Source organism: Dendrobium catenatum, unplaced genomic scaffold (genome assembly GCF_001605985.2).
Source record: "Dendrobium catenatum unplaced genomic scaffold, ASM160598v2 fragScaff_scaffold_264, whole genome shotgun sequence".
NCBI lineage: Eukaryota > Viridiplantae > Streptophyta > Magnoliopsida > Asparagales > Orchidaceae > Dendrobium > Dendrobium catenatum.
Genome location: NW_021318726.1, coordinates 1,190,687 through 1,218,171, shown reverse-complemented (window position 1 = coordinate 1,218,171; position 27,485 = coordinate 1,190,687). Strand labels below are relative to the sequence as shown.

Sequence of the window (27,485 nt, the reverse complement as noted above, 5' to 3'; positions counted from 1 at the left end):
AAAAATGACACAAACTTGGGCAGAAAATAAAGGAGAGGCTCACATTGCATTTATATCTAAGGGATGACTGATCCAAACATTTTTAATGTCCTTATGACCCTTCTACATTGCCTCGTTTGTCATCTCAATGTCACATTACCTTCACCTATAAAAAGATAGAATTAATGCTGTAATATCTATCAATATCAAAGACTTAAAATATTCTAACATATTATTTCCCATAAACCAACTGATCGTCTAACTTAAATTTCAGAATACCAAAAGGAATAAAAATATACAGCAACACCACATATAGTTAATATAGCTGCACTCTTCCAAAAGAAGTTGGCGAGATTTTTGAGATGAGAATTTGGTCAGCCATCTTAAAAATTTGCAGGTTTTTCTCTCTCCGCCTCGGTAAATGCTGGGCATTCGGAAAGGCTTGCTCTGTTCATCTTCCTTCTGATTATAAGCGTCGAATTTGCGCGCCCGTCTCTATTCTCCGGGCTTTACCAGCTGAACAACTCAAGCCACCGAAAGTAGACAAATCCTTATTTTCTAAGGTAATCTTCCATGTCCGTAGTGCTTTGTTGTTTCTCCTGCTCTTGGGGTCTGTTCGATCTCTTATTGTCTATTTTTCCTTGAGCTATTCAGTGACATTGTTGTGATTGTTAACGACATTTTTTTCTTCTCTTTTCTGATTATTGTTAAGAAGATAATATGTTCTGGTTTATAGACAATAACCGTTCTTAGATTTTATCTTCAAGATTTTATGCAAAGGTCAATTTTGGTGGCTCTAATTTCAACTTCTTCAATAGAAGAAAAACTACTTATGAAGATTCTACCCAATGGTCTTTTTGTAGCCTGAATTTTTGTCTATTCACCAACAAAAACATTTACCAATCGGGGCTGAGAAGTTCTTGTCAATATAATTAGCCTAGTAATGTTGTCAAATGAACTTGTCAAGGGAACTCTCTTCATCCAGGCTACTTGCACTTAGTTGCATTTTCTTCGTTTGAGCAAAAACTATACTGTACAACTTAACAAATTCACGATCAATTCAAATGAGAATTCTTGTTTTTGCCTAGTACTTCTAGCAAATTTGGTTGTTAAGAAAGCAAGTATAGGACTAATGAAGTTGCCTTGTAGCAACCCCAAAGCAAAGATGCAGTGATTTCTTAAAGGATGGAAATAACTAAATAATAGAACTACGAAAAAGTACTAGCAAGAAAATACACACTAATAAATGAGTTTATCACCCGTAAATCCCAATGATATATCATTAAGTTTGCATGTTTAAGTTTGTGATATTATTGTAGCCTTAACTTTTAAGCCTAATCAATTCACTGATTTTTTTTTGTATTTTGTTTAGTTGCACATAATGGAGGTTGGTCTAACTAATGATTGGGAACTGACAACAGTAAGTAACGTTGTTAATATTGTCGTTGTTGGGAAGGCTGGAAATGGAAAGAGTGCAACGGGCAACAACATTCTTGGAAGGGAAGCCTTCTTTTCTAATCTTAGCCCTTCAGGAGTAACTTCTACTTCTGAACTACAAAGAACTGTTTTGAATGATGGCCGTATTGTTAATGTTATAGACACTCCAGGTAATGCTCATCTCTTTATTTATCTATGAATATTCATTAAGTTTAAGAAATGCATATGCATTTTCATATCTTTGATTTTATAATATTGTTTGTATTCTATCATAACTTAAATGCATAGATTATTTGACAATATTTAACTTATAGAAAAAATGAATTCAATGTGCATTGAAGTTTGTTTCTCATTTTTACAATGATTGTACCTTTCAGTCTAGTGCATGGGATAAAATTCTCGTGAATATATTGAAAATATATTGTGAGTAAGGCAAGATGAAAAAATTTGTGAGAATCTCAATTATTGAGAACTCTAAAATGGATGATGCTATGTATTATTGTAAACTCATAGTGTATTTCATTTGTTGGAGTGCACAATAAATGTTTAATTATATGTGTATTCAATACATAACAAGTACATGCTATGTACTCTTATAATCCCCCTTTAGAGCTACACATGTAATCAATACTTAATAAATTTCTCATGGTATTAGCAACTAAGGCTTCATTCGGGATGGCTTTCTTACTGCTTTTTAAAGTTGTTTTTTAGTATAAAACCTAAAAAATTTGTATGAGAAAGATGCTTTAAGAAGCAGTAAGAAAGCTATCTCAAATGAAGCCTGCCTATTATGGTTAAGTTTTGACGATTATATATTAGTAACATTTCATTTTGATGATCTACCTTATTGTTGCAGGTTGACCTACTTGTTTAGCCATAAGAAATAACCTACAACAACCAAAATTTTAATTTGCTTGATTTATCCATTTTTGCAAACTTTGCTTTAATATTTTTTGTGTGATGATAATTGATGTGTTCCTAAAAATAGCTCTGATTTATTCCAACAATTTGATTGATGACAATAAAGCTCATGCTACACTAATCTTTTCCCATTCCGAATTGAGCATGATGATAGTCCTTTAACTTCCACATATCATTATATCATGTCAAGATTTCTCTTATCTTAGATTGACTGCAATGAAGTACATTTAATATAAAATAAATTCATGATGCTAACATAAATTACACCCTCCATTAAGATTGTCATTGTCATCAATTTCAACCATCATTATAAATCCAATTGTCTGATTTATATATTTAACATCATCAAATTTTGGGCATAGAGGCTACATAGATTCTCCCATAAAAGCAAGGGGGCATAATAAATAGCACAATTTTCAAAGAAGATTATGCTTAGTTCTCCACAAATTAACCAAACAAAGGATTACACTACTCTCATACAAGTATCTTTTTTGTTCAATATAAATCTTAAATGTGACATAATTTATTTATTGAAGATATTACTTGTCAAAATATCCAAATGGGCAAATTGTTAACATAAGCATCTTTAGGAATGTAATAAGCTGATTAAACATGTTTTAAAAAAAAATTAAACTAGGCATAATTGACTGTTCAAGAGATGATCAGGTATGCACAAGAAAAATTCCCCGTTAAATGGGTAATTAGCTATGCATAAGAAAATCACCTGTTTAATAGGTGACTAGGTCCATTTACAACTTTTATTTGAAAACCGGTTCGAAGCCCTAAGACCTTCTTCCTCCATTCGTCTTCACCCGATTTCGACCGAAGTTCTGCGCCTGAATCGTCGGCTTAAAGTAAGTTTGGCCATTTTTTTAACTTTTTTTTTTTAATTTTTTATTTCATTTCCCTAATGCAAGCTTATATCAGACGAAAAGAAAAAAGAAGAAAAACACCATGTATAATTGTAGAATGAAGAGGTTTTTTTTGTTATATATTTTGTTTTGTGTGAAATTATTGGGTCTATGTTTTCCTACCGTGGAAGTTTTGGGTCATGCTTTAATGTTTGTTTTGGGTAATGCTTCAAGTTTTTTTCATTAAGGTAAAAAAAATATTTTTCAAAACAATAATAAGTAAATTAAATACAATATATTCAAAATAACTACTAAGCCTCATTTTAAATATAACATAACTATTAATAATAGATTTTATATGACTTCCTAAAAAAGTCAAAAAATTAATAGAAAACATTCAAATTTTTAAAAATAATGTATTTATTTACCAAATTTCTGCGAGTTCTTAACTTATTGCTTATAATGTTTTATTGAAAAAAATATATATTATTTCCAAGTTTTTAACTATTTTTTAAAAGTTATAACTATTAGATCAAGTTCTTAATTTTGTTAATATTTTTAATTAACTATATTATTCTTAAAAATGTTATAGACAAAATAGTAGACCTTCATATATTGTTATGGAAACAATATATTTGGCTCAGTAATTTATTTTAAAAGAATTTTTCTTTTAAAATTAGTAAATATTTATTTTGAATTGGCAATTTCCTTTTGTTTAACTGGATTGAAATTTTCGTACGAACTCTTTTAATTTACTGTTTATTTTAGTATACATTTATTTAAAATTTTAATATAAGAAAAAAAAATAAAATTTTTATTTTTATTGAGACATTCATTTGAACTTAATGAGTTTCTCGATGAAACGAATTTGGCATTCACATTATTTTGTAATGATGAAGATGGCTATGTTAAAAGACCTCATAGGAATGCTACTGAAGCTATAATATGGCTTATTAAAAATACTTATAGTAAAGGAAAATCCTTAATATTCTAATAATGATGAAGATGGCTATGTTGAAGGACCTTGAAGATTATTGATCTCCTTAGTTTCCACCATGTCAACATCGTACCAATAATCCTTTACTCCAACTACTTTTGCATCATGTGTAAATCTGTCTAAAAAATGTATAAGAAAGAAAATAACATGTATTTTTAGATAACAATGCAAGGGTTGAAACACCAAAACAATAAATTTTGTCAAAAACAATGAGATAGAAGGCACCATAGCTAATGTTTCATCTCAATCCTTTGAAAGAATAGGGAAGTCTAAACAAATATGCCAAGAATGATAATAATTATTTGATGCTAATTTTGTTGATGTGGAAGTAGATGACATATTGTTTCACTTGTGATACATGTTGACGTGTCTTCTTTTAAAAAAATTGTCGTATCAATAACTATACCAGATGACATATTTATGATAGCCATTGTGTGTGTTAGTAATATATAAAATTGACCCAAAATTTAACGAGGAGAATATATAAGAAATTGAGTTGCACTGTTGTCTATAGAGCCTTATGCTACTGTCCTCAAGCTTTATAAGTTGTTCCTCAATCATGCATAGTGGCATAATGTATTAAGGTTTTTTTTTTCTTCACTATCTATTAAGGTTGTTGTAATATACTACACAATTCAATTCACCAATTTATTGCCCACATCATCATTCTCATAGGTTAACTTCTTATTTCCACTATCATCAGAACCATATTGTTATTGGATGCTTGCCAATGTTGTTGATTTGATTCATAATATAAGTTGAAGTCTAGCTTTGCAACCTTCAAATTCTCTATAGGTTGATTATGCACTGATGGATCAATTAGTATCTCATAGTTGTTGGTCACTTCCACTTATGTTGGATTTCAACACCTATCTACTTTTACCCCTACCTCTATAGGTACATGACATGGAATCACTTCCATGACCATAAGCCACCACATTCCTACTCTTTGAAGACGTTTTTCTTTTTTACTTGAGTGAAATGATGGAGATTATCATTTGAATGAATTTGTCATTTTTAGGCTATGCATCCATTTAATTTTTTTTATTAATGTTTAAATTATGTTTCTTATGTTAGTTGAATGCCCAATGAAGACATTAGATTTTGCCTTATTAGGCTAATTTATTTTTTTATGAAATAAAGACCTACGTAAGAGTTTCTTAGGGTTTTATGGAGGAAAAATTGAATTGTTAATTTACTATCATCTCTTTCCTTTCTCTTCAATCATTAGCAAGATTTCCTTTCTTGTTTTACTATCTCTTTTCAACATATTTATTTTGATGATAATATAACATGTGATTGGATGCTCTAACATGCATACTCAGTGTTTTAGGAATCATTGGAATAAGGATAAATTGCATGGTTTGCATGCATATCCAAATGTTTAAGTAACCATGATAGCTAAAGACAGATGCAATGGAGCTCATACCACATGTTTCAAAGTTATACAATGTTTGTGATGACCTAAAGGCCCAGAGGTTGTACATTACAAGTTTTGACTAACAGCTAACAAAGAATATTTTAAAATTCAATTTCATTGCCCTAAAATTTGCCCCCAAAATATTTTTATTAATTAAATTATATTTAATTTTTTTTTGCAAAGCTAATACAAAATTCGAATTCTATTTTGGAAGTATTTTCAAATTATTAAAATTATTAAAATCTTTAAATTGATTTTTCATTGAGCTTTTAAACTTTAAATAATATATTTTTAATACTTGGTTGAAGAACACTATATCTTTTTCACCCAAGTACATTGTCATAGAGATTGCCCAAATCCAACGAATATGTAGGGCCTACACAACTATGTAGGACATGTGAAAATGAATGAATTCATCGGACAATGATACCAGTTGTGCTCACCATTGTCATCTTGTTGAATGAATAATGCCTATAGGGTAGTTGTTGAAATCTTAATATTTGATAGATAGAGATCTCCACTTCTTCCTTGCATTGAATAGAGAGTATGCGACTCGGGTCTAGATTTTAAAACTTGATAACCAAGCTTGTTGCTAGAACCTTGTTTGCTAAGAGAACATGCAAAGGTATTTTTGGTTGAAATCTCTGCCACTAAGTTCAATGTAGCCACCTTGCACTTCAAATAAATAACATATGTTGGGGTTCTTTGTTGAATGGTCAAAGATCAAACTCATTACTAACATTTCACATGCATTAGAAAATAGCTCAATGAAATGATGAGAATGACTTTATTAATATGCATTTCATAGGCTACATAATTCACAATTACCTCCTATGTGTCAATAAAGACTCAACTGTACGTGTTTGGAGCAATATCTCCTCTCAAAAGTAATGCTTAACAAAAAAAACCACTTAATCGGAGGTGCAATTAAAGTCAGAGGTTATGTTTTGTTCTTTTTGATAGAAGTGTTTCAATGTACTATCCCTTATGGATGCACAAAGCCCTGCAAAAATGCAAGGGCCTCATATGCTAGGGTTTTGGGTCATACAAATTGCTTTCTTGGGCCTTGTGCACTTGAACTAGCTCGAGCAATGGATTGCTTAAAGTTATTTATGATGATTTAAGCTAGCAATTTTTGGTTCAATCTTGTAAACGCCGATAAAACCGGCGGTCCTTTAACCGCCGGTCATGACCGCCGGTAATCGACGTTTTTTCTGTAATGATACATCTTTAATCCACAAATAAAATTTGGTTTATCTTAAGAGCATTCGAAGGTTTTAAGATGGTTATGAACTTTGTACACGGAGTTGCTAAAAAATTAATGAGCTTGCTCCAATATTATTTTGTTTTGGGCTTCAAAATCATTAAATTTAGTAAGGATTTTGTTTTAGCAGCTAAAAATTCTCCCAAGCAAAGAATATAACAATGTGTTATTGCAATATCTTGATTTAAAATATTGACTAAATGCATACGTTGATGCCTTGGAAGTGCTTGTAGTTAAGGAGAGTCATCCAATCTTGCATGTAAGTTGCAAAGTAGAGGTGCAATGATATTTTTGATGGAAAATATAATTATGGAAAATTTTGCAAAAGTGCCTAGGTATAAGAGGGCAACTGATATGACTCTAAAATATATATCTCTATTAATTCTCTCAATTCGATTAAGGATGCCAATGTTCGTGCTCCGGTGATCTTCATATAATAAGGTTTAACTTGATGAGGGTCTTTTCAACTCTTGCACCATTGGATGATATCGAGTTTTATGTAAATCTTTAATTATCTTTGATATAGTTCATCTAGTTAGCATTAATTTGATCATCCTATTTAAATCAATAATATTAATCTAATTGTCTGGTTTAGATTTTCAAAACCTATTAATCTCATTATCCATCAATCGATGCATCATTATTAGGGACATGATGGTCTAACATGAATTTTAATATAAACATGTTAGTTATTTATACTTCATTAATTTAAAGATAAAAAAAAAACCCCTCAATTGAGGAGTATTTTGATCTAGCATAGATCTCGAAGGTGATGTGAGTCTTCTATATCCACCATACATCTTACCAAGATACTAAATTCCCTTTTTTCAAATGCTTATGTATACCCTACAAGTGGGCAAGGTCAAGGGCTTTCCCAAACTTTGCATCCCTATCTCTCCTCTAAACTTTCACTCTTTAATTTACATTTAATTAGTTTAAGCTCTTAACCATCTTTTAGCCCGATTGTTGAATTGTTTTAGTTGATTGTGTATGACATTGTGTCAAGTTCTAGATTATCCATTAGCCCATACTTTGTTGGTGTTGAAAATGAAATAAGTTATTTTATATTGAAATCTATCCAATCTGGTTGGGGTGTGATTCGTGTTTTACTCGGGTTTTGTCCTTTGTATATTCCTTATGTTTTACCTTTAATTCATAATGTAGTGATCATTTACGATTTCATAATATAGTATAACTTATTGTGGAAACTATATGCATTTATTAAGTTTTCCCATATATTCTACCATATATTCTTACATGCTAAATATATTATACAAAAAGTTCAAATTCCTTTCTTTATTGGTATAGTTTATAATATTGGTAGTATGCTAATCACTTAATTATGGCTATGGATTTTTTCTAGGACTGTTCGATTTTTCTACTGGTGTTGAAGTAATAAGGGGGGAGATAGTGAAATGCATTGATTTAGCCAAGGATGGTATTCATGCAATTCTCATGGTTTTCTCCATTGGATCTCGCTTTACAAGAGAAGAGGAGGCTGCTGTTGAGAGTATGAAGTCACTTTTTGGTGATAAGATTGTTAACTACATGATTATAGTTTTTACTGGGGGGGACACATTGGAATCCAAAAGGAAAAGCTTGAAGGACTATATTTGCTTTTGTCCAGAGCCTTTGAAGGTTTGTTTCTTTTTTGGATAATATTGAATTCCTTTTTCAGCATGTGTATGCAGAATTTCTTGAGGGCAAGAAGCATTGCTAAGTGTAAAATTGAAATCACATCATGATATGTTATCTTAATATGTTAATGGATAATGGCAAAGGTATGCTGAATAAAATATCAAGACTTTACTTAATTTTTTATGCAACATACTCCAACCCATTGTCTTAGATGGCATTTATTAGCTATATTGTAACATGTTGGAACTCCAGGTGTACCAAAAAGCTTCTATATATGAGAGTAATGCAACAAGTTCTTAAAATAAAGAATGCAAAAATGTCAAAAATATCAAAATAGTCTCTAAATTATTTGTATGGGGTTATTTTAGTTCCAAAATATAAATAGGTTCAATTCAATATCTTACTACTGATATATTATTTAAAAGTGTCTACCTGTTGGATTATTTATGCATTAGATTTGAGGAGTCGAGGGTTAATTTTAGATTAGATTGCAATAATCAAGGAACTACATTAGATAGTAGGGATTAAAATGGTTCTCATAAATAGTTAAGGGCCTATTTTGATATTTTTTGCAATTTTAAAACTGATTATGTAATCATTTTTTTGCTAGTACATGCAACAATTGTTTCCTATTCAAATTTGACTCTTGTTTCCAATTGTTCACACAAACTATGCCTATCTTTAAATAAATTTAGTTTGCACCCTTCTTTTGAAATTGAATTTCTTAAAGCTAAATTTGATGATTTGATTGATTGACCTTGCCCACATTTCAAAACGGTGTTGTACCTTGCCTCTTCATTAGTCCATGTCATGTTAGAGAAACCTAGTTTTTCCATTGGTTGGCTTGCATTCTACAAATTTCTTATATCATGTTATGCAGACTATATGAAATGTTGTTGTTTGGATGAAGAGACTAAATTGGGCTCCCTTTAGCTTCATCCATGCTCCATTTAGCTTCACCCTTCTCCTACCCCTTCCCACTCCTCTCTCTTTTGGATCATCCTACACCATATTTATATGTCTTCCACCCATTATAATTAATTTCTCTCTTCTTCTACATTTTTTTTCTCTTTTGCATTCTGAAATTATTGCAAACTTCAAACTTCAAATTATAGAAGTCTTGGATAATGGATGAAGAGATCTAACTCAATTTGTATGGTGGTTTTTGTGAATCTGGTTATTTAAAAGTTGTATTTGGTCACTTCGTGAATCTTTTTATTGCAAGTACTATGTGTTATAACCCAATAGTATTTGGTTATTCAAAAACTTGGTGTGGTTCCTATCTTGGTTGACCCATGTATTAGAAATGTGTTTATTTGTTATGATGAACCAAGCTATTAAGAAGTTGAATTTGGATGCTAGTTAAGTGAATTTAATTATTTTTGCACTAAATTTGGTTATATTCTATGAATATCTTGTTAATCACCCTACATGGTCATTATGTTAATTTATTTTTTTATGGGAAATATACTTATTTTAATTTACAACTAATCTTGTCATTCAAAAGTTTAACTAGTTGAATGAATCTAGTTATTGCAACACTTAATGTGGCTATAGGCAAGCAAAGATGGTGATACAAATGAGAGGCATTATGTGAAATTGAAAATAATTGGATGAAACAACACACCAAGAATAACATAAAGAAGCACTTTTTTTGTATGGTAAGTAATCATCTTTTTTTAAAATTTTGTATCAAGTCTAGATTATTTACCAAAAAAATGTAGTTGATTAGTCAAAGGACAAAAAAAAAAAAAGATCGACAAAAAAAAGATCAATGCTAAGTAGGAAACCACAATTTTCCTAAAGATAGTTAAAGCTCCCTTTTATGTATTATTATTTTTATATTTTTCATAATTTCATGTTGGTGAATAGTTTATAGTTCATTAATAACTTGTTGATAAATGAGGATTGTGGAGTGACAAAAAATTTAAGAGCATTTAAAGTTTTGTTGAACCTTTTAATGAGAGCAACGTGATTACCTAGATGAATTTTTTATATCAGTCTATACTTTGTTATAAAAATATCATTATGCTTTTATTTTTTTTAAATGCAACATTTGGCAAAACTTTTGGACTTTTATTTTCTCTTTAATTTCTACCTCTATTCTAGAAATGACTCAAATGAGAGGAGATCCACTTCATTTTCATTACTCATGTTTTAACTTGATTATTTAATGTGTTCTATGTGACATCTAGAGTTAAAGAGTACTTATATCTTCAAATTGTAAGGCTTTATTATAGTTTAAGAGTACCGATTTGTTTAGAGTGATTTAAAGATCAAAGAATTTAAACTTATTAAGTCCATGATAAATTTGTATTGCTCTTACCGTGTTACTTTTATGTCTTGTAAATTTAAATCTTTAAACTTCTTTTTTTATTTTTTCTTTTGGTACAATTATTTCCATCCGCAATAATTTTCTTGCAGAACATCATTCAGCAGTGTAATAATAGAGTAATCGTTTTTGATAATACCACCATGGATATGATCAAGAGGGAGGGACAAGTAAATGAGCTGCTCTCTCTTGTTGAATCTACTATTATGGACAATGGTGGAAAACCATACTCAAATAAGATTTTTGCAGAACTCAAGGTATATCGTCTCCTTGGTTCATAATTTACAATTGCTAGCTGTATTAGATGTAAATTTTTTATACTTTATGTTGGGTATTTATTTCATTAGGAAGGAGCTTTACTTCGGGACCAAAAGGCTAAAGAAATTGAAGCTAAAGAAGGATGTTCCAAAGAGAAGTCATTTGAACTTATGAAAGAGATTATTAAATCATATAATGATCAACTGAAGCGTGTAACTGAGATGGTTAGCTCATTTTTAACTTCTATTGCTTTTATGTTTTCAAAGTTCATAGCTACATCAGTCTTAATACAACTATGAGTTTAGTTGTGGAGTCTCATTTTTTGGCCCATAAACAACACCTCATGTTGGTTTAATTGAATGTTGACCTTTATTTTGAAGCTGTTGCAAGGGTTGGAAGGAGGTAGAGAGCCCAAAAATGTTAACTAATAATTACAATTAATTATTTCGTTAGGAGTGTTTTAAAAATTTTATTATGCTTGGGATGTCTTATATTTGTCTTTATAAGATGGGGAGTAGTGTTTTATATCTTAGTCATTTGGGTTGAAATATGATTAAAGGTGTAAAATAAAAAATTGAACATCAAAGATAAATAGTAGCTCAAAGTTATGCATTCATTTTTCAATTTATTATTAAGAGTTACTGGGCGACCTATATATATGAGGAAGGAGATTATTAAGTATGGAGGTAGCCTACTATGGTAGTAATATTGTTTTAGGCTAGCGACTGGATTTTTCTAAAGGTTATAGTTAGTCTTATATGTTCATTTGCAATTATAGCTTTTGATTTGGTCATGGTGGAATAATTATCCACATCCCATGCTAAAGAAGATGATAAATTTATTCGAACATGGCCTATCACCATATGGGGTCTTTGAGAGATGCGCTGTAGTAGGTAGGGTTAGTGTATGTGATGGAATGAGATCCATTGAAGTGTTATTATGGATGCAAGAGTTTAATGGGTTTACATTATGCGGCTTGGAAGGGTGGGGTTGGTATATATTGGTTGGGGGAGGTTAGGGTGATGGTAAATAGGTTTTAATATAAGGTTGTGTTGGGAAAATGACATGGGGAGATGTATACATAGGCGAGAATTAAAGGTGTTAATAGATGGTTTGTGTGGGATTGGGGGAATATTAGAGAGAGAGAGAGAGATACTAAGGTTAAGGGGGGTGGGGATGGTTGTTTTGGGGAGACTTGCTAAGTAGATTGATGATTTTGATATGGGAAAATATGTTCATTAAAGATAACGTGATGAGAGATGTATCTTTCTTGAGAGGGGTTTAAAGCAATAATAACCTTTTTGAGATTGTGCATAGTATATGAACATGTGTGGCGTGAATCTTGGGGTTAGTTTCTTATGAAGTATGGTTGGAGAGAGGAAGCACTAGCACCCAAAATTTTTTAGATGCAAGGAGTTGGAGGAGGCTTTGTGAAGATGTTCATTTGGTGCAACAGCTTGCCTGTGATAGATAGTAAATGGTTAAATAAGATAAACTGTAATGAGAAGAGCATCTATCTAAATTAAGTGAGGTAGATGGGCATTAAGAAGGGCAGTATGTATGGCGTAGTTAGATGAGATAGAGCACGATTTTCATTAGTGAGTTCATGGATAGAAATTATATTATAATATGGGAAGGGTTGGGCTATTATGAAGTATAATATGTTGTGAGGCTAGATAAGGTTGTGAGTTGAGAAAAGGTTGGGATCTAAACTAAAATGTGATATAGCTCCGAATAACATTCATCATTAGTGCTTGCCATGTTAGAAATGAGAGCTGATTGGTTGGGAGATTGATCAGTATGAGAGAGGTGTTGCCTATATAATTATTTAGTGACCGAATATCCCATTTTTTATAGATCTTACAAATGAGGGATGAAAGAGTGGTTCAACATCTACGGTGCTTGGAGGGAATGATCATTTAGAGGTGCTGCATGATTTATAACCTATGTTGATGGGGATGGAACAATCCATAGCAACCGTTCCCCATAGTACTGGTGAGGGTGGTTGGAGCCTCACTGAGTGAAAGCGATTGGACATCACAAGATGCCTTAATGAGCAAATTTATTTCCTCACCGTAGAGGAGGCGGGTAGGAGTTCTCTAGGTTCAAGGGTTAAAGGTTAGTTCTAATAATTGACTTGAGTGCTTGGTAGGTGTCTATGTGTGGTTGTTTAAGGTGTAAAGAATGATGTCTTTGAGATCTAATGGTTTTAGCTGCAACAATAGAACCAAGATTGGATTTAATGGTGGATATGTACTAAGTTATTGTTTGATCTTTAGTAGTTTCAAGCGGATATTATATGACCATTCTCCAGTTTTAGAAGTTTAGAATGATTAGTATATTGAAATCATTTCTTGATGATGATCCATATTTTGTGTTACGTGTTGGGATTGAGAATGTAGAGGACGTGTAGTGAGGTAACTCAAATATAAGGTCACTTTTAAGTTCTAATTGATGTGTATCCCTGGTTGGACGTAGCAAGTTGTCTACTTGGAGTAGATGATAGGGAAGACAGAGAGTTGCTTTGGTGAGATTGCCTTCAAATATTCTAGCGTGAAATATTTTGAAGAATTGTGATTTCTATGTGAGTGTATTTTTGGTAGTGAATTTGAGGTGAATTATGTTCTTAATGTTAGACATTAAGAATTTTAAATGTGATGGAATGGGAGTGTCAATAGTGGAGAGTGAGAATCCACCTCAGTTCCTAATGTGTTGGTGTTGGTTTGTGGGGTGTCTTTGGGATTTATATTCATGATAGATAAGAAAGGTTCAATTAAGGGAGGTAGGTGGGAGGGTACAACGATTATCATTGGGAAGGGGGCTTTGATATCATGATAAAAATGTATACAATATAAACTTGCACATGAAAGGTAAAGTAGATAAAGTGAAAGTGAAAGTAATTGTAAGATATACATTCATTTTTCGATGCATTAATAATAGCTTTAGGTTATCCATATATATTAGGAAGGAGACTATCATGTATAGATATTGACTGTTGTGGCAACATTTTTATTTCAATCTAGCGGTTAGGAGTTACCCCAGTGGTTACATGAGAGGGGGGTTAGGATGAGAAGATAACAAAGGTGTAGAAACCATAAGGTCAAAATATGTAAAAGTAATTAGTTGATTGAGTTATAATAAAATTCTTGTGTGTTTATTATGCATTTATATTTTATTTATTTATTTATTTTTTCAATATTTGTATAGATTTTAGGTATAAAAAAATCAAAATGGTTCTAGATTATTTATGAGTGGGTCATTGGTCCAAATTGTCTAATGAGTTTAATTTAGTTCCTGGACTTCTCAATTTTGAACTAAAATAATTTTTTGGCTCCTCATATTTGATCTAACATAATCCAACATAGAAATTATTTTAAATCATATTTAATTTAAGGCATCACTTGACTAAATTAAACAAACATGTAATTAGAAATTTAAATAAACCAATTAAAACAATTCATCAATCATATTAAGCTTCTCAATTCAATCTATGCTCTGACAAAATGACCATATTTTTGTTTACATACAGGTCGAAGAAAATTTGAAGTTAACTATAGAGAGTTTAAGTAAGCAGCTGGCTGAAGAGCAAACTGCACGGATGGAAGTAGAAAGGCTTGGTGGAGAATCACGGAAGGAGTCGAATGAAGAGATTCGGAAGCTCAAAGAGGAGATGAATGAGGCTAGGAAGGAATATGTGGAGTCGATGAGAAGACATGAAAATGAAAAACATGGGTGTGCTATCCTATGAAATGTGTACGTTATCTTAGTTATGAAACAAGAACTATATAGCTTTTGCGGGAAGAAGAACATAACACTTTTATATTAAACAGTTTTTTTTTTAATATTTTCCCGAATGACTTGTGCTTTGTTTGAGACAACTTTCTAACTATTTTGCTTTTCAAATTGCATCCATTTTTTATTTGGTCACTTCTTTTTCACTACATTCAACAAATTTTTATACTAAAAATTTATTTTTAACATTAATTTTTAACAAAGTTGCTTCATAGCAACAGTCGTCCCAAACGGACCCTTAGTAATCAGTAAGTTGCTTGATGCAAGTCTTTGCATTACAACTGCTTTGTTTTCATTACTATTACTATCAAGATTTATGCTGTTAGACAAGCAAAAGTGTGTTATGCAAGTTGTTTTTCAATATTGTAATATCTTTTTCTTTATGTACTACTCTTTAATGTATAAGTCAAATTTTTAGCAAGATTAATGCTTCATAAAATTGATTTGAATTTACACGAAGTACGCTGCTCACTTTGGTCTGTTGGTTGGGAGCTTTGGCTATCAATCAAGAAGTATTGTGTTTGAGTATTGGTACATGATTTGTGTATGGGGTTTGCCTTAATTGGCCTAAATGTCAAAAAAAAAAAAAAAAAATGAAGTTCAACATATTTTTTTACTCAATAATTGGCAAAAAATTTTGAACTTAAATTTAAGATCCTCTAAACTTTATTTTTAGTATTTTCATTATTGAGATAATATGTTATAAGATCAAAATCAAATTAATGCAAGGCTGAATAAGCTTAAATCGAACACCTAAAAACAATAATTGAAAATTTTTTGAGGGCAAATAACCACTAAATTTTTAAGTGGTTATAATTTAAATGACAAGAAAGATATGACAACTCTAACATTTCATAATTCTAAGTTTAATAATGCTTTAAAATATGGAAAGCCTTAGGCTTCGTTTGGAATAGATTTTTTGCTGCTTATTAAAAGTATCTTTCTAGTACAAAATTTTTAATGTTTCTACTTAAAAGTTGCTTTAAAAAATAGGAAAAATGTCATCCCAGACGAAATCTTATTGTATGATTTATTTCCTATGTTGATGGGGATGGAACAATCCATAGCAACCCTTGCCCGAAGTATTGGTGAGGGTGGTTGGAGCCTCGTTGAGTGAAAGCGATTGGACATCACAAGATGCCTAATTGAGCAAATTTATTTTCTCGGTGTAGAGGAGTAAGGCGTTCTCTAGGCTTAAGGGTTGAAGGTTAGTTCTAATCTTTGTCTTGAGTGCTTGGTAGGTATGTGTGGGTTTATTTAAGGTGTAATGAATGATGTCTTTGAGATATAATGGTTTTAGTAGCATCATAGCAACAAGATTGGATTTAATGGTGGATATGTACTAAGTCATTGTTTGATCTTTCGTAGTTTCAAGCAGATATTATATAACCATTCTTCAGTTTTAGAAGTTTAGAATGATTAGTATATTGAAATCATTTCTTGATGGTGATCCATATTTTGTGTTACGTGTTGGGATTGAGAATGTAGGGGAGGTGAGTTCGTGAGGTGAATCGAATATAAGGTCTCATTTAAGTTCTAATTGATGAGTATCCCAATTGGAAGTAGCAAGTTGTCTACTCGGAGTAGATGATAGGGAAGACGGAGAGTTGCTTGGTAAGATTGCCTTTAAATATTATACTGCGAATTATTTTGAGGAATTGTGATTTCTATGTGAGTGGTTTTTTGGTAGTGAATTTGAGGGAAATTATGTTCTTAATGTTAGACATTAAGAATTTTAAATGTGAAGGAATGGGAGTGTCAATAGTGGAGAGTGAGAGGTCAGCACAGCTAGTTAATGGCCAATACTCTTCCAAAGCAATTGGCGAGATTTTTGAGATGAGAATTAGTTCACCCATCTTAAAAACTAATTTTATTGCACATATATAAAATACATATTGCTAGAATTTAAAATGTATATATAATAATAATGTTGAATGTTAAAAATAATTTAGTTGGATTTATATTTGCATTAATGGCAATTGAATGTATGGACATGAATAAAAAAATTAAAAACAAAAATAAATATTATAAAAATATATAATTACATGAATTAAAATGTTATCAATAAAACTAATTATAATAATGCTGATCGGCATAAATATCAATTTTATTGGTTAGAATTTAATAGAATTATAACAATAAAATATTACAACTTATGAACAAATGACACAATATACCTCATCAAACATAAAACAAAAGATCTCAGAACATCACAACGGAGATATGTTCGCGTAAAAAAAGAAAGGGTGATGATCCCTCATCGCCAAAAAGGTCATCCAAGGGAAGAACCTGCATTTGAAAGTAGGCTAGCAAATATCTTAGATCAAAGAGCAATTCTCCAACAAATTAGAGATAAAAGTGGAAGTAGAGTTAATAAAGAGATTTAGAGGGTCTTCTTCGTCTAATAAAGGTAGACTATATGTGGCATAACTGAACGTGAAATTTTAAGCAAGTATTGGGACATACATATCTTCTATATATGACTAAATACTCTGTTGAATTAAATGAATTGAATATAAAATAATTTGACAAAGTAAATAATATAAATATAAAAAAATTATTTAGTTAATGAACACATTCTATTATTCCTTTACAAGTATATTATGATATCTTTGTGGAGGTTCAAATTGGAATACCCTATTTGTTCTACTCTGAAATTAATATATTTTGACCTGCATATGTAAGTACAGGAATAGTATAAATATGTAAAATAAACTCTAACATGTTATTTGAAAATGACAATTACTTTTCTGTTCAATTGTTATTAATAATTAATTATGTAATAATAAATTGTAAATATGGGCATTGTTCAATTGTATTATAAGTTTGTTAAAATAGTAGTTTGGATGGCTCTAAATTTAATTTCATAAAGTTTTAATCAAAAGTTGCCTTGAGATTCATGCCTAACAACAACAACATCAAACCTTTATCCCACTACGTGAGGTTGGCTACATGAATCTTTTTTCTCCATTGTGTTCTATTAAAAGTCAAATTCTCATTTAAGAAATTTTTCTATATATATTTTTTGGGAACGGGGTATTTACCCGCTGCTACTCCAAAGGGAACACTTGACAGATTAACTAATCCCTCGGCAGAACCTAGCAAGGCCACCAACCGGCATCGGGTCTACACTTGTTTTGCCCCATTGAAGAGGCGAGGCCGTAATATGGGGATTTGATTCCGAGATGAGGGGTTCCCAATCGTGCTCGTCACCGACTACCCTAAAGCTAGGTGGGTAAATTTTTCTATATCAAAACTAAGTTTTAAAATGTAGTTTGAAATGTGCTATTTTATTTTTCATATTATTTCATTTTATTATAATAATAAAGAATAACAATAGTCTTACATTCCTGTCAGCCAACTGATTTTCTAACTTAAATAGCTGGATACCAACAGGCTGGTTTTAATAAGCTAGTTAAAAGCCGATACTTTTTTCAAAGCACTTGGCGAGATTTTTGAGATGAGAAATAGTTCAGCAATCTTAATTAGATTCTTAAATATTTGAACGTTTGTCTCTCCTTCTCGCAGTAAATGCCGGGCATTCCGAAAGGCTTAATTTCTCTGTTCGTCTTCTCCGTGATTATAAGCGTCGAAGTTGCCACCGTCTCCATTCCCCGGCTGTACCAGCTAAACAGCTCAAGCCACCGAATGTAAGCAACTCCTTATTTTTCTATTCTTCATTTCTGTTGCGCTTTGTTGCTTCTTCTACTCCTGGAGTCTGTTCTTATTATTATCTGTTTGTCCTTTAGCTTTTCAATAACGTGGTGTGATTGTTGGCAACATAGATTCTTAGCACAGAACTGCTGAATTCTCCAACAAAATATGCTCACTTGTCCATGCCTTCATCTTAAGGTTTTGACTACTCGTTCATGAATACTTGCCAAAATGGACTAAGGAGTTCTCATCAGTGGAGTTTATTAAGGGAACGTTTAGCAAGGTTAATCGCCCATTGTTCACACTTCACAATTCTAGCCAAGGCTTACCTACTATAACATTGGAGAACATATTATTGGTAAATAGAAGCATGTACAAAGCAAACGGAAGAATAATTACATCATATCTAAATAACTTGTACATGAGGATGGTCTAGCCAAAATGATTAAGGGAGCCCTTGGGTAATTTTAGCAAGCTTCAACTTTGACAAATCCTTGCTAGGATTGTCTCAACAACCTCTCCAATTCGCCCTTGTTATCATAGCCCTAGACATGTTGCTCCGTTGCTTTTTAGTGTGCCATCTCTTTGAGAGGATGGAACTATTGAAGCTTTTCTGACCACTTAACCAATGAAGTGTCAAGTCCAATCAACTAACGTCTTCTTAGTTGAGATCACCAAGGCTCAACATCCTACTAATTAAGTCTTGATTCATATAAGAGAGTCATATAAAACTGATCATGAGTCATATACAACTGATCATGTTGACATTTTGAATTAACATATTTGTCGAGTTATCTCGAGCTCATAAATGAGCCTGCCTAATAGAGCATTTTCGAGCTAAAAAATGGTTAGCTTGCCAAGCTTAGAAAAATATGATACTTTTAAAGACAACTTAATGAACACACAGCAAATAATCCAAGAAAGATGAATAAGTACCTCTAATTAATAGTTACTATAATGTTTAATTAGTTTTAAAGTTTATTAATTTAAGATTATTCTATTATTAAATTATAATAAATATAAACATTCATGTTAGGTTGTTCAATATTTTCATAAGACATAATTGTGCTCCATATCAAACATTAATCTTGTTTTTTAAGGAGCTTCATATCGAACATAAACGAGTTGAACAAATAGTTGTTTGAACTTATTTATTTAACCATAGAGTATTAAAAAATGTTTAATCTTGTTTGATTACTTAATCAAATGATCATGAACATGCAATAATCGAGCCAAACCACAAGTAGCTTATCGAACGCTCAGTTTGTTTGTAGTTGTAATGTCGGTGTCGTAATGTTTTTAATTCCAAACTGCTAGATCGATAGTATTTTCTTGACAATGCTAGTCCATATAAATTAATTATATTTCAATGCGTTTTTGATTAAATAAGTAAAATAAAATTTAAGGGGATTTACATAAACTTCTATTATTTAAATATCGAACACCTAAATCTTATTACATAAAACAATTAAGGTATGCATGCAAATCCCTCTGGGGTGGCACTCATTAATGGGTTCTTTGACAATTATTTCTTTACCGAGCACAAGAAAACTAGAGGTTTGATTGCGCTATTGATCACTTGAGGAATTAGGAGGGCGACCAATAATACATTTTCATGAACACTTCTATCCATATTTAAATCCATTCTCTTGAATTTGAAATGCTTGGACAGTCTTCCTAAATGTCCATGAGAGCTCAAAAATTTTCAAATCACCTATGCACTTTGAACTGCAATAAAATCACATTCACTGCTGATTTTGTGGTCGATTTCATACTTCCTGGAGTAAAAAAGGATACTATTGCACAAGGCTAATTTTGGTGGCTCTAATTTCAACTTCTTAAATTGAAAAAAAAAACTACAGATGAAGATTCTGTCCAATGAGTTCTTTTGTAACCTGAATTTTTTTGGATTTTCTTGATAGTTTAGCGGATATTTTAACGTTTGAAAATTATCAATCTTCTTCATTCTTGTAAATAACTAAAAATTCAGGAATAGTTAAATAATCAAAGTATTATAAATCTAAAGAAAATCAGTGAAAACCTTCACTATAAAGTTGAATCCTTATATTTATATATTTAGATTATTGACTCTCTCCAGGTATTGATAATTCAAGCTTTTGATCAAGTCATCATTCAAGATTAAAATTGAATAATTAGGCCAAATTGGATTCTAAGGATTCTTTATCTTCTTCTTCTTCTTAGCTTGTTGAAAGATACATGATAATCAATGAATTGAATGCACACCCATATTTGTGTGGTCAGATAAATGAAGTCATTTTATAGCTTTAATCCGCTTCAACAAAGTCTCTTGCTAAGAAACAACTCGAAACTCACTTGAATGTCTCAAATCTGGCCTTATTGGATCATGTTAACTTGACCAAGAGTTTGCTTTACTCAGTTTTCATTATTGAAATGCTAAATTCACCAACAAAAACATTTGTCAATCAGGACTGAGAAGTTTTCGTCAATAGAATTTGCCAAGTTATGTTGTCAAATGAACTTGTCAAGGGAACTGTCCTTCATCCAGGCTACTTGCACTTAGTTTTATTTTGTTCGTTTGAGCAAACATTATACTGCACAACTTAACAAATAGATGATCAAATCAAATGAGAATTCATGTTTTTGCCTATAATTTGGTTTTCAAGAAAGCAAGTCTAGTCCCAGTTAAGTTGCCTTGTAGCAAATCCGAAAGCTAAGATGTAGTTATTTCTTAAAGGATGGGAATAATAAAATATGAGAACTATGACGAAGGCATTGACAAGAAAATACAAATTTATAAATAAATTTATCACATGTGAATCCCAATAATATAGCATTAAGTTTGCATGTTCGTTAAGTATATGAGATTGCAGCATTAATTACTTTTTAGCTTAATCAATTTACTAAGTCTTTTTCGCATTTTGTTTAGTCACACACAATGGAGGTCGACCCAATTAATGATTTGGAATTGACAACTGCAAGTAACTCTGTTAATATTGTCATTGTTGGGAAGGCTGGTAATGGTAAGAGTGCAACTGGCAATAGCATTCTCGGAAGGGAAGCCTTCTTTTCTAATCTTAGCCCTTCGGGAGTAATTGAACTACAAAGAACTATTTTGAATGATGGTCGTATTCTCAATGTTATAGACACTCCAGGTAATGACAATTTCTTTATGGATCTATTGTTTTATTTATTCTTTTATTTTTTTACTTTCTTTATGGATCTATGAATGTTCATTAAGTTCGAAAAATACATACGTATTCATATATTTGATTTTGAATATTATATGTATTATATCACAACTTGAATGCATGAATTGTTTGTTATTGTTTAACTTTGTGAAAAAATAACTTTATGTGCTTTTGAAGTTTGTCTTATCTTTTTATAGCAATTGTATCCTTCAGTTTAGTGCATGTGATAACATTATCAAGAATATATTGAAAATATTTATGCATTCACATAAAGCATATATAATTGATGAAAACTAAAATAAAATTTGTGAAAAATGCACACCTCACTTGTTTGAGGATAAAAATATGTAAGAACCGTAGTTCTCGAGAACTTTAAAATGGACTTAACAAAAAAAGGCAAAAAAATATCAAGCAACACTTCTAATAAACCTCTATGGAAATATTTATGTATATATATATATATATAAGTAAGCATGGCAACCAAAAGGAATTGAAGTTAGTCATTCACAACTCTTTACCTATAGTACTGGTGAGCATTTGCTTTATCCATGCACACATGTGGCAGGAAATTCCATTTGTTATGTATCATTGTTCCAACTTAAAGACTTGTATGAACAAAAAAACTCAAGTTCAGCAGGGTAAATACATGCAAAGGGTCAAATTCTAGCAGGCGGTGTGGCTAGTGCTAGCGGGGAACTCGCTTTAGGAAAAATTTATATTAGTAGCTTATATACCATAGGAATGTTATAATTTTGAATATTAGATAATTGCTATTTTAGTTAGTTCATTTTTGGACTCACTACCATGTTTGTATTTAATTTTTATTTAAATAAATCAATTGAAACCAGCGATCTATCATAAAGGGTTGACGAAAAAACACATAGGAGTGAGCCAAACTTAAAAAAATTATTACGTGCTGACTACATATTATAGCTCTAGTTGTCAAGTACATGTGTATATAATTATGTAGTGATTTGTTTTCAGTACAAAAGCTATGTGCTATTGTAAACTAATAGTGTATTTTATTTTTGGACTGCACAACGAATGCACAAATAGATGTGTACTAAATATATAACAAGCACATCGCTATGTACTCTTAAAATCTCCATGTAGAGCTATATGTGTAATCAATACTTAATAAATTTCTCCTAGACTTGACATTCCAAATGCCTGACTAATTTTTTTTTCTCCCCACTTTATAAGATAGGTTATTGGGGGTATTATTTTGTGGAATCACATTATACAATGGTAGCAACAAAGCATTATGGTTAAGGTTTGACAGTTATATATTTGTAGTATTTCATTTTTATGATCAACATTAATGTTATAGGTTTGACTTACTTATTTATCCATAGGAAATAGTCTACAACTCTTAAAATTTAATTTGCTTTATTTATCAATTTTGCATACTTTTCTTAAATATTTTTTGTAGAGTGATAATAGAGGTGTTCCTAAAAATAGCTCTTATTTATTCCAAAATTTGATTGATGACAACAAAACTCATTCTACACTAATCTTTTCTCATTCAGAGTTAAGCTCAACGATAGTCCTTTAACTTTCACATTATTATATCATGTCAAGATTTGTTTTATCCCCGATTGGCTTTCATGGAGTATATTTAGTAGAAAATAATGATGCTAGCATAAATTATCCAATCCTGTAATCCCAGTAACACTATAAACATTTTTCATGGTCATTATAGTTTCAATCTGGTATGGTAGGAGAGGAAGCCTCTGGTTTGATGAGGTTTATTCAAAGTTACTTCATTGCCTCCTAAATGTTTACGTCCATGTTATACATAAATTAATGTAATTTTGTCTAAAATTTATAACAAATGTTCTTATTAGAATTTATATAAGGTTAGTTGACCTGTTAATCATATCCAATAAAAGTATCAGAAGTTGCACATTTGAAATTCGATCCAAGTCGTGTATTGAAATTCCTAGCCAATGTCTCAACCTTTTCAAATTGGACCTTTATTTTTGGCTCAAAACAATAGTTCTTCAATTGACTGGCATAAGTTCAATCTTGCTAGGTTACCATCTACCGTTCTTCAAGATTGTACAAACTTAAGAGGATGAAGTATGTTTCAATAGAATTATGTTTGTTTCTTTCTCCTGTTCACATTTATTATTATCTGAAGTATCTGGAATGGTATTGAGGCATTGTTTTTAGCAATTTAATCGCATTTTTTGCTACAGAATTTTCAAATTCCTTTCTCTATTGGTATAGTTTAGAATATTGGTAGTATGCTAATCACCTAATTCTGGTTATGGATTTCTTTGTAGGGCTGTTTGATTTTTCTACTGATTTTGAGGTAATAAGTGGGGAGATAATCAAATGCATTGAATTAGCCAAGGATGGTATTCATGCAATACTCATGGTATTCTCAATTGGATCTCGCTTTACAAGAGAAGAGGAGGCTGCCTTTGAGAGTATAAAATCACTTTTTGGTGATAAGATTACTAACTATATGATTATAGTTTTCACTGGTGGGGATATCTTGGAATCTAAAAAGAAAAGCTTGAAGGATTACATGAGCCTTTTTCCAGAAACTTTGAGGGTTTGTATATTTTTTTTTTCTATTTTTATATATTTTTGCTAATTTCAAACTAATTATGTGATCATATTTTGTTTACTAATACATGCGACAATTGTTACCTATTCAAATTTATGACTTGTTTCCAATTGTTTGCACAAACTAGGACTATATTTTAATATATTTTACTTGGACACTGCTTTTTAAAATTGAATTAGCTAAAGCCATATTTGATTGACCCTGCCCACATTTCAAAATTGTGTTGTACCTTGCCCCTTCATGAGACCATGTCATGTTAGAGAAACATAGTTTTTCCATTGGTTGCGAGCACATTTTCAAAAAATTAAATTTGGTTACTATCTTGGTTGATCTATATATTAGAAGTATGTGTTTAATGGTTATGATGAACTTGGCTATTCAAAAGATGAATTTAGATTCTAGCATAATGAATTTAATTTTTTCAACACTAAATTTGGTTATATCCTGTGAAGATCATGTTTCTCACCCTACATGTTTATTATCTTAAATAATTTTTTTATTGGAAATAGACTTATCTACAGTTTACAACGAATCTTATCATTCAAAGCTGAACTACTTGAATGAATTTGGTTATTGCAACATTTAATGTGGCTATTGGCAAGCGAAGACGGCGACACAAATTGAAGTTGCTGGGATCAATCAAATTGGAGTGACTTGCTTTGATCGAATTAAGAATTTCATAGTGAAATAGAAATACTCAAATGAGATGGAATTGTGTAAAATTAAAAAAAAAAATGAAACGATACACTAAGAATATCATGAAGGAGGACATTAATTGGTATAGTAGCTAATCATCTAAATTTCAAATTTTGAATCAAGTCTAGATTATTTACCTAAAATTATTGTTGATTAGTTGTAGGACCAAAAAAAGTGATCAATGATAGGTAGATAACCACAATTTTTCCAAAGATGAATAATGCTCCCATTTATTTATTATTATCGTTATATTTTAGTAATTTCATCTTGGTGAACAGTTTCATCAATAACTTTTTGATATATGGTGATTGAGGATTGTGGATTTAAAGTTGTGTTAAGCCTTTTAATAAGAACAGTGTGATTACCTTGATGACTTTTTTCTTTTTAATGTTACTCTATACTTTGTAATAAAAATGTCATTATGCATTTATTTTATTTAATTGCAACATTTGGCAAAGCTTTTGGACTTTTATATTTCCTTCAGTTTCAACCTTTATTCTATAAAGGACTCATATGTAATGTTCTTTTTCCAATCTCTAAGAGGAGAACTACTTAATTTTCATTGCCTATATTATAATTTGATTGTTTAATATGTTTTGAGTGACATTTAGAGTTCCAGAGTACTTGTATCTTCAAAATTTGAGCAATTATTTTTAGTTGTCAGATATATCATATATGTCTATTTTTAAAGAGTGATTTAAAGATGATTGAATTTAGGCCTATTAAGTCCTTGGCAAATCTGTATTGCTCTTACCATGTTACTTTTTTCAGTTTTTTTTTTTTTTTTTTGTCTTTTCAATTTAAATCTTTAAACTTCTTTTTTATTTCTTTCATTTGATACAATTATTTGCCATCCTTGAAATTTTATTGCAGAACATAATTCAACAATGCAACAATAGAGTAATCGTTTTTGATAATACCACCAGCAATATGATCAAGAGAGATGGACAAGTAAATGAGTTGCTCTCTCTTGTTGAATCTGCCATTGTGGACAATGGTGGAAAACCATACTCAGACAAGATTTTTACAAAACTGAAGGTATGTCGTCTCCTAGGTTCATACTTTACAATTGACAGCTATAGAGATATAAATGTTTGATACTTTATATTTGATATTGCTTCCATTAGGAAGGAGCTTTTCTTCGGCACGAAAATGTTAAAGAAGTTAAAACTAATGAAGGATGCTCTAAAGACGAGTTATCTGAACTTATGAAAGAGAACATTAGATCATATAATGATCAATTGAAGCATGTAATTGAGATGGTAAGCTTATTTAAGCTCTGAAGTTCTATTATTTTTATGTTTCCAAAGATCATAGTTGCACCAGTCTTAACTCAACTATGAGTTAAGTAGTGGAGTTTTATTTTTTGGTCTACATACAATACACCTCATGTAGTCTTAGTCATAGGTTGACCTTTGTGGTGAAGCATTGAAAGGGTTGAAAAGGGGGCAAAGAGTTTGTGAAAGTTATCCAATAGTTGTGTTTATTTCATTAGGAGCATTTTAAATATTTTATTATATTTGGGTTGCCTTTCATTTGTCATTATAAGAAGGGGAGCAGTGTTTTATATCTTAGTCATTAAGGTTGAAATATGATTAAATGTGTACTTTAAAAACTTGAACATTAAAGATAAATAGCATTTAAGAGTTATGCACTCATTTTTTAATTTATTTTTTAGAGTTACATGGCTATTATAGTATAATGAAGGAGACTCCTAGATATAAAGGTAGGTTGCTATGGTAGTAATATTGTTTTAGGATAGTGATTGGATTTTCCAGAAGTTGAGGGAGAGAGAGTAGTTCTCTAGCTGTAATGGTTGAAGGTTAGTTCTAATCTTTTTCTTCAGTGATTGTTAGGTCGGTGGGAGATTATTTATGTTGTTAAGGATGATGTCTTCGAGATCTAGTTGTGTTTTGTTGCAGGAATAGCATCATCATTAGATTTAATGGTGGATAGGTACTTGTTCATTGTTTGATATTTCGTGTGGATGCTATGTAATCGTTCTTCAATTGGAGAAGATGAGAACAATTGATAGATTGAAGTCATTTCTCAATGGTTGTCCATACTTTGTGTCAACTGTTGGGATTGAGAATGTACGAGAGGTGAGTGGTGACATGAACCTAATATAATTAAGGTCACAACTAAGTTCTAATTGATGAGAATCCATGGTTGGAAGCAGCAAGTCGTCAGCATGGAGTAGATGATAGGGAGGACGAAGAGTTGTTTTTGTGAGATTGCATTAAAATATACTAGCGTGAAAGATTTTGAGGAATTATGATCACTATGTGAGATGGCTTTATGGAGTGAATTGGTGGTGAATTATGCTCTTAATGTTAGACCTTAATAACTTTAAATATGATAGAATGTGAGTGTTAATAGTGAGAGGGAGAGGTCACCTCAATTCCTGAGGTGTTGGTTTGCTAATTGTCTTTGTGATTTTTATTTATGAATGAGGAGAGAGGTTTGATGAAGGGAGGTAGGTGGGAGAGTTAGACAAT

General features: G+C 31.2%; 2 protein-coding genes across 2 annotated transcripts; both read left to right on the top strand.

Moving 5' to 3' along the window:
- Positions 1–341: 341 nt before the first annotated feature.
- Positions 342–14,845, top strand: LOC110099097 (immune-associated nucleotide-binding protein 9-like). Its single transcript, XM_020826134.2, has 6 exons — positions 342–542; positions 1,352–1,586; positions 8,233–8,507; positions 10,932–11,096; positions 11,187–11,321; positions 14,627–14,845. Exons 1-6 carry the CDS (start codon positions 342–344, stop codon positions 14,843–14,845), a joined length of 1,230 nt encoding a protein of 409 aa, XP_020681793.2.
- A 3,478-nt stretch (positions 14,846–18,323) lies between these two features.
- LOC110099140 (immune-associated nucleotide-binding protein 9-like) lies at positions 18,324–26,330 on the top strand. The gene is made up of 6 exons (XM_028693341.1): positions 18,324–18,539; positions 21,452–21,677; positions 24,002–24,276; positions 25,861–26,025; positions 26,115–26,249; positions 26,298–26,330. The coding sequence occupies exons 2-6, from the start codon at positions 21,461–21,463 to the stop codon at positions 26,328–26,330; spliced, it is 825 nt and encodes a 274-aa protein (XP_028549174.1). The 5' UTR covers positions 18,324–18,539; positions 21,452–21,460.
- Positions 26,331–27,485: the final 1,155 nt, after the last annotated feature.

Bases quoted from the DNA above. Each gene is read 5' to 3' on its own strand.
- LOC110099140 (XM_028693341.1), top strand. From the start codon at position 21,461: ATGGAGGTCGACCCAATTAATGATTTGGAATTGACAACTGCAAGTAAC. The intron at 21,678-24,001 runs GTAATGACAATT...ATTTCTTTGTAG, and splicing joins CAATGTTATAGACACTCCAG to GGCTGTTTGATTTTTCTACT. The intron at 26,250-26,297 runs GTAAGCTTATTT...ATGTTTCCAAAG, and splicing joins TGAAGCATGTAATTGAGATG to ATCATAGTTGCACCAGTCTT.
- LOC110099097 (XM_020826134.2), top strand. From the start codon at position 342: ATGAGAATTTGGTCAGCCATCTTAAAAATTTGCAGGTTTTTCTCTCTC. The intron at 1,587-8,232 runs GTAATGCTCATC...GATTTTTTCTAG, and splicing joins TAATGTTATAGACACTCCAG to GACTGTTCGATTTTTCTACT. The intron at 11,097-11,186 runs GTATATCGTCTC...TTATTTCATTAG, and splicing joins AGATTTTTGCAGAACTCAAG to GAAGGAGCTTTACTTCGGGA.